At 40.7% G+C, this 15,511-nt stretch overlaps 1 protein-coding gene across 1 annotated transcript; it reads left to right on the forward strand.

Annotated features, from left to right (window-relative positions):
- The first annotated feature begins 1,062 nt into the window (after positions 1-1,062).
- Positions 1,063-15,194, forward strand: N6amt1 (N-6 adenine-specific DNA methyltransferase 1). Its single transcript, XM_055614817.1, has 6 exons — positions 1,063-1,218; positions 2,989-3,075; positions 3,703-3,793; positions 8,932-9,015; positions 12,576-12,717; positions 14,043-15,194. The coding sequence occupies exons 1-6, from the start codon at positions 1,085-1,087 to the stop codon at positions 14,147-14,149; spliced, it is 645 nt and encodes a 214-aa protein (XP_055470792.1). The 5' UTR covers positions 1,063-1,084; the 3' UTR covers positions 14,150-15,194.
- Positions 15,195-15,511: the final 317 nt, after the last annotated feature.

Genomic DNA, 15,511 nt, shown 5'->3' on the forward strand with positions numbered 1-15,511 from the left:
GAAGACAGAAGATATAAGTCCCAGGAGCTAGAGTTGTGAGACAACCTGATGTGGGTACTGAGAGCCATCTCTCCAGCCCGCAACATTTTTAAATATCGTTATTGTACGTATGAGTTTTTGTCCTGCATGTATGTGCACAACAGTTGAGTGCCACTGAGGAGAGAAGAGCGACGAACCCCTGGAGCTGGAGTTACGGATGGTTGTGAGCCACCAGCGAAAGGTGCAGAAAACCAAGCTTGGGTCTTCTACAAGTGCACTACAAGGTCTCAACCACTGGGCGCTTCTCCAGTCCTCCCAACCACGGGCTTTGTTTTGTTCTGTTTTTGGCTTTTTGCGACAGTATTTCTCTGTGCAGCCCTGGCTGTCTTGGAACTCTCTCTGTATACCAGGATTGCCTCTGCCTCCCGAATGCTGGGATCAAAGGCGTGTGCAACCACTGTCCAGCAGGAACTATAATTTCAATGAATGAAAATGACCAAAATGAATTTTATACATGTATAAAATTGTCAAGTAAAAATAAAATTTAAAAGTCACAACCAAGCTGGGCATGGCAGCCCAAGTCTTTAGCCTCAGCACTCGGGAGGCAGAGGCAGGCGGATCACTGTGATGAGTTCCTGGCCAGCCTTGTCTACATAATGAATTCCAAGACAGCCAAGGGTACACAGTGAAACTGTGTATAACAGGATAAGGCAAATAAAAAGTCATAATCTTATAGATTAATATTTACATCCCAGATGTTAAAAAAAACAGTAAAATTTAGGAATCACCATTTTCGCAAGTCCTTAGAAGTTAAAAGTAGAAGAAAATTTCCAAAAGTCATTAGTGGTCACCTTAGTAAAAAAAGTAACCGAGGATGGTCAAAATAAGCGTAGTTGATAAAAAATAAACATAGGATGTTCATAAGATCAAATCTGATGCTGGTGATTACAGAATATATAACTACTTAAGAGTTCCAAGATAATCTGCTAGCCTTGACACAAAACACACTTTCACCCCAAACTCCGCCCCAGCGTCAGGCCAAAGCGCATGCGCGCGCCCGGCGCGTGCGCACTTAACGCAGGCCGGTGAGACGCGGAAAAGAAAGATGGCGGCGCCGAGCCTCCCCACGCCGTTGTACGGACACGTGGGTCGCGGAGCCTTCAGCGACGTGTACGAGCCCGCGGAGGACACGTTCCTGCTCCTGGACGCGCTGGAGGCGGCAGCGGCGGAGCTAGCAGGGTGCGAAGAGGGTGCGCGCCGCAGCGGGAGAGAGCGGGTGTCCTAGAGGCGGAAGCCGGAAGCTCTGCCGCCCTCCTCCGGAAGTGGTGGTTCGGCCCACCTTCTGGTGGTAGTCAGCCGAGCAGGGTAAAGGAGGCGTTTCCCGCGTGCGGAGACCTCAGTGCGCGGTCAGGTGTTTGACGTGGCTAAGGATCACCCTTGCCTTTCAGCTGTCAATCTAAAGAATGTAAGCAAGCCCTTGAAAGCACCCTAGTGTCGCCACCAGAAACTAGACGTTTCAATTTTAAGATGTTTAGTAAATACTTAAATGGCGCGTAGGGTTATTTTAACCCCGTAGTGCATAAATAGCAACCTTTGGCAACGGAAGGACACAAATGATGGAGTAGAGATCTGTTAAACCCTCTGAACGTACCCAAGGAACAGCCATTAGCCCTGCGAGCGCATGAAATATCACTGCAACCGAGAAACTGAATTTTCAATCGAATTGTTAGAAACTTAGTTGCATAGAACTATTATGAAAGATTTTCATAGTTAAATGCATCCGCCTGCAGGATCTTCACCACCCTGATTGGCCATAACCTTTAAAGACAAAAGTAATAAGTGCCCACATGTTAATTTTTTAGTGAATTTGAATTTAGAGCCGGCAAGATGGCTCAGCTGATAAAAGCATTTGCTGTCAGCCTTGGGGACATGAGTTCAGTCCTCAGGTCCTTACGGTAGGAGAGAAACTACAGGTTGTTCTTGGACTTTGAGTTGTAATGCTGTATGTGTCATCCCAACACATAAACACAAAATCTAATGAAACAGTTTGCTGAAAGAATTTGGGTCATTGGCTTAATGGTCAAGATTTGAACTGGGTTTCTCTAGAACGAAATAGCCATGTTTACCCCTCTTAAGCTTTGACATATTTTTCTACTTTTAAAATGCTCTTAAAGAGAGTCTTTCATCGTAGACGGTGGAGGATTTCGGTCTACTGGAAAATCTATGGAATGGTGGGTTGTAATGTCTATGCCCAGTGTAGCCCAGAAAGATTTACAGCTACAAATTGCATTGCAGAGCATGCTGTAATGGAGCTGTCCTTGTTACAGAGGCTTGGAATTCTAGTTATTTATGGGTCTGAAATGGTTATTTCTAAAAAGAAGCCACCTGGTAAGATTCACAAGCTTTAATATGACCCATTAATGTCAGATAATGTGGCTGGTTCTAAATTGAAAAATCCTGTAGCTCCTCCTTGAGTAGTTGTTTGAAAAGTTAAGTGCCAGAGATTCCAGTTAACTATCATCAGGCCAGTCAGTCATGAAAATTAAGTAGTGTTTTGGTATCCATGTATCCATGTATAGTGCACCATGGAAATAAATTTATTGAAAAATAACAAAGATTTTTAAGTTTAGAAAGCCAAGACTATTGGTGCTCTAAGATCAGACACTGAGGTACTTGCCCACATTAGTATTCAATAGAGAGATCTCAGTTCTGCATCTGTCTAGGTAGGAGAAGGGCTTTTACCCCTAGCATATGCTACCGGATTTATTCAGATACTTCAAGGTGACTGTCAATCTTGTTATACCCCTTAACATTTACCAGCTTTGAGCTATGCAACAAGCACCAAATGGTTGTCAAAAACTGTAAATTTCCCTTATATATCCCTTATACATATATTTCCTATATATTTGCAAGTGAATGATGGTGCTGGGAAAATACAATATAGAATGAGAATTACCCATGAAAAATATCTTCATAGGAATGAAACCAATATTTTGTTGTTGTTGTCAGAGTGGAAATATGCCTTGAAGTAGGAGCAGGGTCTGGTGTGGTGTCTGCATTCCTCGCCTCCATGATAGGTCCTCAGGCCTTGTACATGTGAGTATGTGATGCCCTTCCACACATCATGGGTCATCATGACTGTGGCAGCTTGGGTGAAGTACTTAAAGTAGACAGTATGTCTCTCACAGTGTTTCAGTAAGGACTTGTCACAAATTATGCTTGCCCCAAGTTATAATTTCATGTTCACTGTTTCATCCTGTGTGATTTTAGAAGCAACATAACTTTAAGTTATCTCTACTTTGAATCATTTTCAGGTAAACAGTTTGTCAGAAAATAGCTAGAAAGTTAAGTTTCCTTGCAAAGAACTTGAGAATATAAGAGCTAGGAAACAATCATCAGAAGATTTTGCCACAACAAAACAAATGTGCCTCCTTCAGCTTGTTATTGCCCATGTATTTTGTGTAGCAGTTTTCTATCAGTAATTTCTTCCAGTTTTCATTTTGTAGGCTGCTTAAGCCATACTGAAATATTCCTTCAGATGAGTGTAAACAGATTTGTTAGCAACACTTGTCATCAGTATAATAAGCCTTTGTTCTCTTTTCCTTTGCCATTATAAAAACATCCTGATTTTTTTTTCTGTGTAAGGTAGAGTTAGCAAAGCATCCACTCAGTAATGGATTTGCATCCATACATTATCCTGATCTTTTTTTCTCCTGTTTATAGGTGCACTGATATCAACCCTGAGGCAGCCGCATGTACGTTGGAGACAGCACGCTGTAACAGAGTCCACATTCAGCCAGTAATTACAGATTTGGTGAGCTTTAATCCTTGTTCAGTAGTAATCGATTTCCTTTCAGTTAATTGAAGATCAATAAGTTTTGGTGCAAATAATCTTCGGTAATTTGTTTTTATGAGACAAAATCTCATGTAGCCCAGGCTAGCCTCAAACTTATTATATAACTAAAGATGACCTTGAACTTTTTTGTTCTTATTTTTTTTTAAAGATTTTTATTTATTATGCGTACAGTGCTCTGACTGCATGTACATCTGCGTGCCAGAAGGGGTCACCAGATCTTATTATAGATGGTTGTGAGCCATCATGTGGTTGCTGGCAATTGACATTCAGGACCTTTGGAAGAACAGTCAGTGCTATTAAACTCTGACCCATCTCTCCAGCCCCTTGTTCTTATTTTTAATTAAAACTTTTCTTTTGTTTTTAAGATTCTACTATAATTACATAATTTCCTCCTTCCCTTTCCTTTTTTCAAACCTTCCCATATGCCCCTCTGTGCTGTCTTTCAAATTTATGGCCTCTTCTTTTCATTAGTTGTTGTTCCATGCATATACAACAACTAATGAAAAGATTAGTGTATGTGCACATATATGTATATATGCACATAAATACATATATGTGCACATACATGCACACACATATATGTCATATATATGTATACTCCTAAATATAACCTGCTCAGTCTGTATAAAGTTACTGTATGTATGTTTTCAGACCCGACCATTTTGTATTAGATAAATGCTGGAGTTACAGGTATGCATCCAGAGAGTAATTAACTTCTGACCATAAACAGGGCAAAATGTGATTCTGTATCCAGTTCATACTGGGTTAAACTTAAAAAGCGTATGCACAGCTAGTGCAAGAGCCTGGATGATGTCACACCTTTTTTTTTCTTAGCTCTGAGTTTCTCTGGTGTATCTTTGGCAGTCTAACACCCTTATAGTTACAGGATGTTTGCATTTCTGAGTCTTATTTATTAGCAACTCCCCATGGAAAGGAGTATCTCAGCAGAAATCTTGGAACGAGAGTTGTTTGGGTCATGTGCCTCAGGACTGGCGTTTGAAGAGTGGCTTTGACCTGGGTCATAGTCCCCGAACCCCGTTCCACATAGATCCTACCCAAGCTTGAGTTGAGAATGAAAGGAGATACAATATCCATGTCTTAGTCACTTTCCTATTGCTGTGAGGAAGAAAGAGGGAGCTAGGGTAAGAGAGAGAAGGAGGGAAAGGAAGTAGGGGTGTGGCAGGACAGGACTGGGCCTGGCATGGGCTTTTGAAACTTCCAAATTGAAAAAGCACCTCCAGGGGCATACCTTGTCCAAGGCCATGTGAGCCTATGGTGCCAGGCCCACTCAAACCACCACAGTCCTATCAAACGCCAAGGATATGTAAGCAGAAACAAGGAACACAGGTCCTGGGACAAGCAAAATAAATGATAGCTTTAGAACCACTGCTAGTTATTCATTCATTCATTCATTCATTCATTCATTCATTCATTCACTCACTCACTCACTCAGATGGTTCTCTGTATCCCAGTCTGTCTTAAATTTTCAGTGTAATTGTAGCTTCTCCTGTCTCCAGTAGAGCACTACATCCCCACTTCATTGTTTCGTTTTTATAATTTTTGAGAAAGCTTTAATGTATGTGTATTTTGCTCTTCATGTATGTCTCTGCACCACATTTCTCCAGTGCCCACAAAGGCCAGAAGAGGGCATTGGATCTGTTGGGACTGGAGTTACAGATGGTTATTCCTCACAGTATCGGTACTGGGAGTTTTGAACCTTGGTCCTCTGTAGGAGCAGCCAGTGCTCTTAACCTCTGTGCATCTCTTCAGCCTTTCATTGCTTTATTTTTAGAAATTCAGATGATATCATTTAAGTTTCAGTTGTTAAAATATTTTAAGGGTATTCATAGGTCCTGTTGAATAATTTAAAATTTGTGGTATTTTTAGTTACAACAGTGAAATGCTGTTCATTGTCAAAACTCAAAATAGCATGCTACAGGTGGGCACAAGAAACAGAATGCTTTCTGTGCTGCTTTTCTGGGGTGGGGCGTGGGGAATATAAAAGTGTTGCAACCCGCGTAGTCGTCTCGCCAGCAAGAACGCACAGGGACAATAGGATCCTTCTGCAGCAAGCTTTATTGCAGTCAATTGATGAGAGGAGGAAGACCCCAACCCCCAGAATGGTGCTGCTTAAATACCCCCTGCAGCGGCGTGTACTCCGCTGGTTGGCTGCTTGCCCATTGCCCCGTGTGACGCCCCGGGCTGGGCAGTACCGCCCCGGGCTGGGCAGTGACTTGGCGCGCTTTTGCAGCTCGCACATGCGCTCTATTACTTGTTCACTAGGGCCGAGGCCGGATGTCGGCGCCATTTCGTAATGGCGATTGCATTCTCTCGGCTCTCCACATAAAAGTCTGAAAAAGGCAAGGGTAGCTTTGAACTCTCTTTTGATTAAGAATGACTCTGATCCTCTGCCTTACTCTCCCAAGTTCTAGACTTGCTACCATGCAGTGTTACACCCAGCTCTCTGTGATTAGTGACCAGCATTGTTCTAACCCTGATGCGGACAGGCAACTTTACTAATATTTCACATGTACAGAAGACTTACCATCTAGAATTAACCCCAACAGACAAATTCTTTTCATATCAATAAAACCTAGCATGGTGATGTAGAACTGCATGTTTCCCCAATGTGTCTGTAAATAATATTACACCTGGGTTTTGATAGACCAGTAAAACCAGGCAGAACAAACCCTGACTATTTTTGAACAGATATGGAAATGGAGGTGTCTTTGAATACTACAGTGTTAATAAAAATATCTCTAGGGTTATAGCCTGCGTCTCCTGTCCAGCTCTAGAAACCACATAGCAGCTCAGGGATGTGACTGAAGTTCTCCATGTTGGAGTTAACTCCTTAGTAGTTAAAGTTTGGCCCTGAATTAAATTTTGACAGGTTTCAACAAAACTATTACAGTCAATTTACAAACTCTTTTATATTCAAAGATTGTTTGAATTTTTACATTAAGGGATTGTTACAGCTATCATAGAAAAATTCCTTATTTGAGCTTACATGTTTAAAAAGTAGTGACCAGCTGGATATGGTGGCTCACTCCTATAATCCTGGTACTCAAGAGCATCAGAGGATTTCAAGTTTGAGACTCGCCTGGGCTACATAGTGTAACTCCTTTCAGAATTGTCATTGTTCTTCATTTTTAGAATACAGTCTTTAAAAATACATATTATGTATCTCCGTACGTTGTTAAAACATACAATCACTCCAGACAATAGTGGTGCAGGCCTTTAATCCTAGCACTAGGGAGGTAGAGGCAGGTGGATCTCTGAATTTGAGGCCAGCCTGATCTACAGAATGAGTTACACTTTAGCCAGAGCTAAAACAGAGAAACTCCATCTTGGAAAAAAAAAAAAAAAAATGTCAGTTACTCTGAATTGTATGGTGCTAAGGAAGATGCTGACAGTCCTTCGTTATCTTTTCACTGTTGTCCTGTCTCACTGTCATCTATTGGCAGAACATCTGTCCTCCCTGTTCATGTGCTTCATGCAAGAGAAGCAGACACTTCTGACTTGTATTTAACGTAAGGGCCACCCTAAGTGTCCCTAGTGCAAATGAAGTCCGTGTTTTGCTGCATGTATTCACCATTGCCAGGGCCTCTTTCACTTACTTATTTTTCAGTTCTTGGAGATGTTAAGGCAGGGAACTGGCCAGGCCTGGCTAGAGATGCCTAGAGATGTAATAGACATTTAGTCCTTGGTTACTTTTTATTTAAATCTATTTTGATGTCAGAAGCTTCTGTTTCAACATTTTGAACTTTCTTTTTTTTTTTGTTTTTTTTTTTTTACAAAATCCAGTCTGCAATTATTTCTGGATAGCTGGATAGTACAAAACACTGTGAGTTACAAAGCAAAAGCTTCTCTATTTTCCTTATCTAGCATTTCTGGAAAATTATATTTTAGAGGGTTTGTTGTTGTTTTGGGTTCTTTTTGTTTTGTTTTATTTTATTTTTTTTAAGACAAGGTTTCTCTGTGTAGCTTTTTTGCTTTGTAGACCGGACTGGCCTTGAACTCATAGGATCCACCTGCCTCTGCCTCTCTGACTGCTGGGAGTAAAGGCTGGAAATTAATTTCTTTCTGGGCTTGAAAATGAAGTTTTGTATGTGCGAGTGTGCATGCATGCATACACCCACCACACCAACCAGTTCTTGCACTGTTGGAGGAACAGATCATCTTTTGGTTTGCAGGCAAAATTGCATCAAAATTATTTCAAAGAATAATTATTGTTTTCCTTTTTAAATAAGCAGAAAAGGATCTGGAGAGATGGCTCAGCAGTTAAGAGCACTGGCAGCTCTTACAGAGGTCCTGAGTTCAGTTCCCAGCACCCACATGGTGTCTGACAGCCATGTATAATGGGATCTGATGTCCTCCTCTGGCCTGCAGGCATTTATGCAGACATAGCCCTCCCTCATATACTTAAAATCAATAAATAAATCTTAAAAAAAAAAATTTAAAGAAGCAGAAAAAGAATTACTTCAAGTAATTTTTAAAGATAGGTCTTAGGAATTCTTTTTGAATTACAACTTAACAGGCTTATCAGGATAATAAAATGGGATTGAGTATATAAATCTGGATTGGGAAATTCTCAGATATCACTTCATAATGTATGCTCAGTGTTCATAACCCAGTGCATTATATGTCTAGTGTTCAGATGGTGTGGCTGAAAATGAAGTAGCTTTATTCGTAGCTTTCTATCACACACACACACACACACACACACACACACACACACACACACACACGAGATTTTAGTTACAGGAGATCATTGTGTAAGTTAGCAGAGATATCTGTCTAGCTCTTCACAGATCTACCGGAAATACACTTCATAGAATCAAAGCCCACCTCATAGCTTCTAAAAGTGAACGCAGCGTGTAAACACGTCTGCTGTTGAGTAGACACCATATTCAGCATGTTTGCTCTTACCTCTGCTGATTTTTAGCTTAAGTTCATGTAACTATGTCTGCATGAGAAAATTAAATATTTCTGTCTGTAAGTACTTTCCCTCCTGAAAACATGCCAGAGAGTAATTGTAAAGACTTATTTATTACTTAAATCAGAATTCAGTTTAACTGTATTGTTGCTGCGTTCAGGTCCAAGGCTTGCTGCCCAGATTAAAGGGGAGAGTGGATCTGCTGGTGTTCAACCCCCCCTATGTAGTGACTCCGCCCGAAGAGGTAAGACCCACAGCAGAGGCTAATCACTGTTTCCAGCTGTTTGTGGAGAAAAAATGAACTTCATTTGACTTTGATTATGGCTGCTAACAACACTTTGATTATGGCTGCTAACAACACTCCTCTGACTATACATATGTTGTCAACAGATACTGTGAGTGACAGAGAAGAAAACAAATACTGATGGAAGTACAAAGTGTAACCTGTCTAGTCAGAATTCTCAGCCTGATCAGACAATAGTGTTTAAGCTGACCCATTACTGTAAATAACACATTTACAAAGCAGTTTTTAAAAATACTTCTAATCAACTATAAATTCACCAGCAATTTCCTTCTCAAAGTCTTGGGTGTCATCCCATTACATTATCAGAAATTAAGTGTCTAGCCAATCCTGATCTTCCATAGGGAAAGAATAGATATTCATGTATTTAAGAATCTCCACAGTGAGGAGGTAAGCCATATCATCGTTCCCCTAGAAGGTGAAAGAACATAGTAACAGACGAACACTAGCTTTTCTTTAAGTGTGCTTGTTGTATTCTTTGGTGATTTTTCTCTGGCAAAGATGGTAAATATTATGCTCATTTCCACTCCAAGATGAAAGGCTTCCATTTGCCTCTCATGACTGCCCCCGCTGTGCTCACATGAACTGAGGAGTCAGTCAAAAAGGGAACAGCACTACAGTGTCTTATATTCTGCTTACTGCTCCTTTAATAAAATACCACAGGTTGGGTAACTAATATATACATTTCTCACAGTCTGGAGGCTGAGGAGACCAAGCCCAGAGTGTGTGGCTCTGGCAAAGGCCTTTCTGCTGTGTTATGACAGAGGCATCACATGGTGAGAATGAGCAGACATTCTCTTCTCCCTTTTAATATGGCACCAACCCATCATGGTCTTCATGATCTCTCTAACTCTAATCAAACTACCTCCAAATGCCATTGGCATAGCAATAGATTAAGTTTCTAATATATAAACTTCAAGCGCAAGAAAAAGCTATGAAAATGAACACTGTTATAAAAATGGTTCAATCCAGGCACAGATGGCTAAGTGGGTAAAGGTGCTTGTCTGTGAACCTTATCCCCAAGATCCACATGGTAGAAAGTCCCCCAACAACTATCCTCTGACCACATGTATACCCACACACCTACACACAATAAATATAATTTTTAAAAATGTTTCAGTCCAATAATTTAAATCCTTAAAAATTGTTTAGTAGCTGGGTGTGGTGGTGCATGCCTTTAATCCCCTAGCACTCAGGAGGCAAAAACAGGCAGATCTCAGTTCCAGGCCAGCCAGGACTACGAAGTGAGACCCTATCTCTAAACAAACACAAATTGCTCAACAATAAGATAAAAACTGAAATGGACAGAAGCTTACTACATTTCTATTTATAATGACTGTGTCTGTAGCAAGAAGGGCTAACTCATGGTTATGGTTTCAGTTCATCCTGAGAAAGCCAGGCAGTAAAGAAACAATTGTGAGGCCCTCTTGGAGCCTCATTGTATTTCTAGTTTAAACACCAAGACTCAGGTGTGTCTCCTGAGCCTTATGTCTGTTGAGATACAAAGACCAAGCTCTTAGGCAATGTCTTAGGAGATCTGGTGCCTTAATTCCCAGAGCTGAACTATCAGGTGGGATCAAGACACAAGCCAGGCAAGATTCCTCAGCAGGTAAAGAAAGGTGCTTACCACTAAGACCTGAGTTGTAACCCAGAACCCACATGGTAGAAGAAAACTCACTCCCCAAATTTTCCTTTGATTTTTATGAGCACATTTGTGTGCATACACTTAGTTTTGTTTTTGTTTTAATCTAGCAAAATAAAACAGTGGTCTAAAAACTAAATGAAACAATGATTACAGCCTATAAAGTATAAAGGCAAAGTAAAAGCAATCACAGAGGTTAAAAATAAAAAGACTTAGAGATGACATCCAGAAGACATGAATAAGCATTGGAGCCTTACAAATCTGTGGCTGTACTCACTGTCACATTCAGAAACAAAAAATCAAGTGCTGTGGGTTGTATGTGTGGTCTCTAAGGAACAAGAGTGGACCCACTCGATGGCCCAGGGAGCAAGCAGTCAGAAGGCCACTATCATGTGTCTACAGCCTTCTGAAGTGGAATCCTCTCTGCTTTGGCCTCAGGGTTGGGCTGCTGTCAGGCATTCCCGAAGTCATCTTCAGTTGTAAGCAGATAAATGAGATGCAGTAGCCTAGAATCTTATCATAGGATCAGTGTGAGGCCTGATAGGGACTGACCCTTGTTGATATAGCTAGACAAGTTCCTACAGAATGATGGCATGAACAGAGATGGGTGTACTGAGCAGGAGGAGCTTGCCCAGAAGAAAAGCAGAGGGAATCAGGACCAGAAAGAAAATTCTGATGCAAAAGTAGAATTAACAGATCTCCTAATGAGATTATGAAAAACCAAACTGAGAATGGACAATAGGTCTGGGAATAATCAGAATTAGATTCAAAGAAAATAGAGATAGCAAATGTCAGACACCAGCTAAATAAGATACATTCTTTTAGTAAGATACTGTAGCAACATAAAAAATTAGTTAGAACTATACCAGAGGAAATGAGATTTCCTTGAGATGTTGAGTGATGGGCCTGGGGTTGTGATTGAGTGCATGAGATGCTTGTGAAAGTGAAGACCCAAGTTAGTATCCTCTGAACCCATGTAAAAGACATGCAGCAGTGCATCTATAATCCCAGCAGACCTGTGGCATGATGGTAAGCCCACACAGCAGCTGGCCTGGTATAGGCAGTGGTGAACAGGAGAGACCCCCACGCCCCACAAGGTAGAAGGCATGGATTATGTCTGATCTGCACATGCCTCCATACACATACATGCTACTCATGACATCACCTGCACAAAAAGAGAGGCAGGGAAGAATGTGGAACAATCTTACATTCTGAACCACTGTTGAAAACAAAATTGCTGAGGATAGGGGAAAGGCAGACAAGCAAAATAGAAAAACCTGCCCTTACAAGCAGGTATACATACTTTTTTTGCATTGTAAAATTATGTTTGATTGTAATACAAGGACTTATTTTAAATTGCAAAACATGCCATTACTAAGTTACTAAAAACAAAAAGCATGATCATATATAAAACTAAAATCAAATATGGGTAAAGGCCACAGTAAGAAATAAGAACACAGTGTGTCAGCATTGAACTTAATTTGCATTGATCTCTTCACAATATTCCTGTGGTTCGGATTGAACTCAGGGACCCATGCATGCCAAATGGGTTCTGACGCTGAGCTATTCTGTCCCTTGGGTTTTTGAGACAGGGTCTCGCCATGTAGCTCAGGTTGGTCTTGAAATTGCAGCCAGCCTTCTCACTTCTAAGTACAGAAATTGCAGGTGTGCCCAGTTGCCCAGCATGCTGTTGTATTTGTTGGGTGATTAAAAGTTCTTTCATAGCATAAGGACTTCAGGAGTTTGGCAGAGTGAGATTCAAAAGCCATGGTACATTCGTGTGATTTGTTTTGGTCATGTTTTAATGTCAAAAAATTTGTAATCTCAAACCTGAATCAAAAGTCTCTGTGATTGGTGGCAGGTAGGAAGTCATGGAATAGAAGCAGCTTGGGCCGGCGGCAGGAATGGCCGGGAAGTCATGGACAAGCTCTTCCCGCTGGCTTCAGAACTCCTCTCCCCAAGAGGGCTGTTCTTCTTAGTGACCATCAAAGAAAACCATCCAGGTAATAAAAAGACAGCTTCTTGTTAACTGTTTACTTTGCTGACAACAAAAGCTTAAGTGTAGAAGACCCTAAGTAAATTATAAATTAGCCTGGGCTGTTGAGCAACTTAATCGCTCACAACAGGTAATATAGCCAGAAGTTGATATTGAAAGAGGAGACTTTTAAGAGGTAAAATGTTTAAAAACTGGTTTAAAAACTGTTGTCTTCTTGGGACAGGGCAGTTTTCCCGTCATTCATAAAATAATACTCATATATAAACTCTGACATCTAAGAATTCACCCTCAGCATGGGTTCCAACAATAATAGAGAAGTTGGCTACTCCTATAACATCTACACCTGTGGGAACATCTTGAAGGCAGGCCACTGTTGGAGTTAAAAGGATTCATAGCTTGATGAATGGAGACTGATTACTTTTTCCCCCAGTAGTATGTAGAAGAGCTTCTAGAACCATGAGCACTAGCAGCGAGGTGAAGCTTGCAGTCCAGGACCAGCAAGGTTTCTAGAGTGTGGGTTCTTCAGCAATATGGTCTGATAGGGTAAACCATAGATTTGGCAATGGCCTGCAGTGTTTGTTGGGCAAGTTGGTCTGCGGAATCCTTTTGGTCAACTAATAAAGATACAGTCAATTCCTTGTGCAGGACGGAGTTATTTGGTACTCTGTTTTTAGTTCAGTCTTATTGAGTTTTTTTTTTTTTAAACTAAGATTTTTCCTTTGTTTTGTTTTGTTTGTTTGTTCTTTAATGTGTTTTTGTGTGTATGCCTGGGCTTATATGTACCATGTGTGTGCAGGAGCCTAAGAAGGCCAGAAGAAAGCATTGGATCCCCTGGGTAATTGTAGTTAAGAGATGGTTGTGAGCTATCATGTAGGTGCTGGGACTTGAACCCAGGTCCTCTGCAAGAGACATGAATGTTCTTAACCACACTGAGTCATTTCTCCAGCCCCAGGTTTTATTTTCAACAAAAGTAAACTGATTTACACTTCTCTGGGCATTGTCAGGATCCAGTTTGTCCAAATTTTCATTGACCTCTCCCAGAAAGGATATATGGTAGCGATTGGCACCAACCAGCTAAAAATTTGATTGTTTACTATAATAACATGAAACAGTTATTCTATGCAGTCTGAAGTGGGCTAGCTGTACAAACCAGGCCTTTTGAGGTCTGACCCTCAGAGCATATTAAAGCTGTGTCCCACCTCTCTGAATTCCAAGCTTAAGTTAGCAAACATTCATTATTTAATCAGAGGAATTCAAGGTGTTTATTGCTTGGTGATCATGCATATCATCAAATGATTTAATTGACTTTTACCTTTGTTTCTTTCATTTTAGAAGAAATTTTTAAAATACTGAAGACAAAAGGTCTGCAAGGGACGACAGCACTTCGCAGGCAAGCAGGCCAAGAAATCCTGTCAGTCCTCAGGTTCAGCAAGTCTTGAAAGCCACTGAAGTAATAAGCAAGAGCTGCTGGAAGCTGGACACAACTCAGTAGGCTTGAGAGTGATGCCATTCCCTGCCCAAAAAATTTATCAGATATTTTCATAAGGAAAAAGTGGGACTGGGTAGTAGTGGCACACACCTTTAATCACAGCATTCAGGAGGCAGAGACAGGAGATCTCCGTGAGTTCAAGGTCAGCCTGGTCTACAGTCTAGTTTCAGGACAACCAGGGCTACGTAAAGAAACCCTGTCTTGAAAAATTAAACAGAAAAAAAAAAAAAAAAAAGAAGAAAAGAAAAGAAAAGAAAAAAAGAGAAAAAAAAGGCGGGACTGGATAGACATCTTAAGAGGTTAAGATACGGGCTGCTAATACAAAGGATGGGGGCTCAGTTTTCAGTACACACAGGGTAGTTCACAGCACCCATAACTCCAGTTTCAAGGGATCCTGCCTTTTTCTGACCTCTAAGAGTACCAGGCACACCCATGGTATACATACAAAATGTAGCAAAATACCCATAGGTAAAAACAAAATAACTAAACCAAAAAAAAAGAAGGATGCAAAGCTGGGGCATTTTGTTTTCAGAGAATCAAGCATATGAGTATTTCTGTACATATGCAGGTAAATGTACAGTATTTATAACTTATTTTATATATTTACATATGAAAATATTTGATTTAGCATTAGCTATAATAGCAAAGCAGGATGATTGCCCTAAATGTCCATCAGAAAGGACACCGGTTAAAGTAAATCTCAGTTTATCCATACCACTGAACATATAGCCATGAAACATGGCCCTGAACCAGAGGATCCATGGCAACTAGCTACAACTGAGTACAGAAAAGCTGCAGATGAATTTTATTCCATACATGCTACTTTAAAAAGCCACCCAAAGTATTGATGTGTGTACATAGCAGAGTTCTGGGAAATAAACTGCAGGAATAAAAGAACTTGACTCCTTTGTGGTGGCATTTGTTTTACACAAATGGTAATATTAAAGAATGACAGTGGATTATCATAATCAACCTGATAAAGAATCTTAAATGCAGTTAATGGCTGTGGCTCCATTCTTTGAACAAAATAGCATCAGGGGTGAGTGATGGCATCCAAGTAGTCCAGCCTCCTATGGAGGTAATTGAAGATGATAATTTGTAGGGATTTTGCCCACCTTCCCTGAGATACTTCTTTTAGAAGTGGCAATGCCCCAGTGGACAACCCTTTACCTGTGTGGACATGAGAGCACTGACTGGACTCAGTGAGTTAAATATACAGATAGAATTTTTAAAAATTGTTTTTGTGTGTGGATATATGCTGCATAAGGCCAGTACCTATGGAGTCCAGAAGACGGTATCAGATGCCCCAGAA

This window comes from Psammomys obesus, unplaced genomic scaffold (assembly GCF_907164565.1).
Source record: "Psammomys obesus unplaced genomic scaffold, mPsaObe1.curated_primary_1811, whole genome shotgun sequence".
Taxonomy (NCBI): domain Eukaryota; kingdom Metazoa; phylum Chordata; class Mammalia; order Rodentia; family Muridae; genus Psammomys; species Psammomys obesus.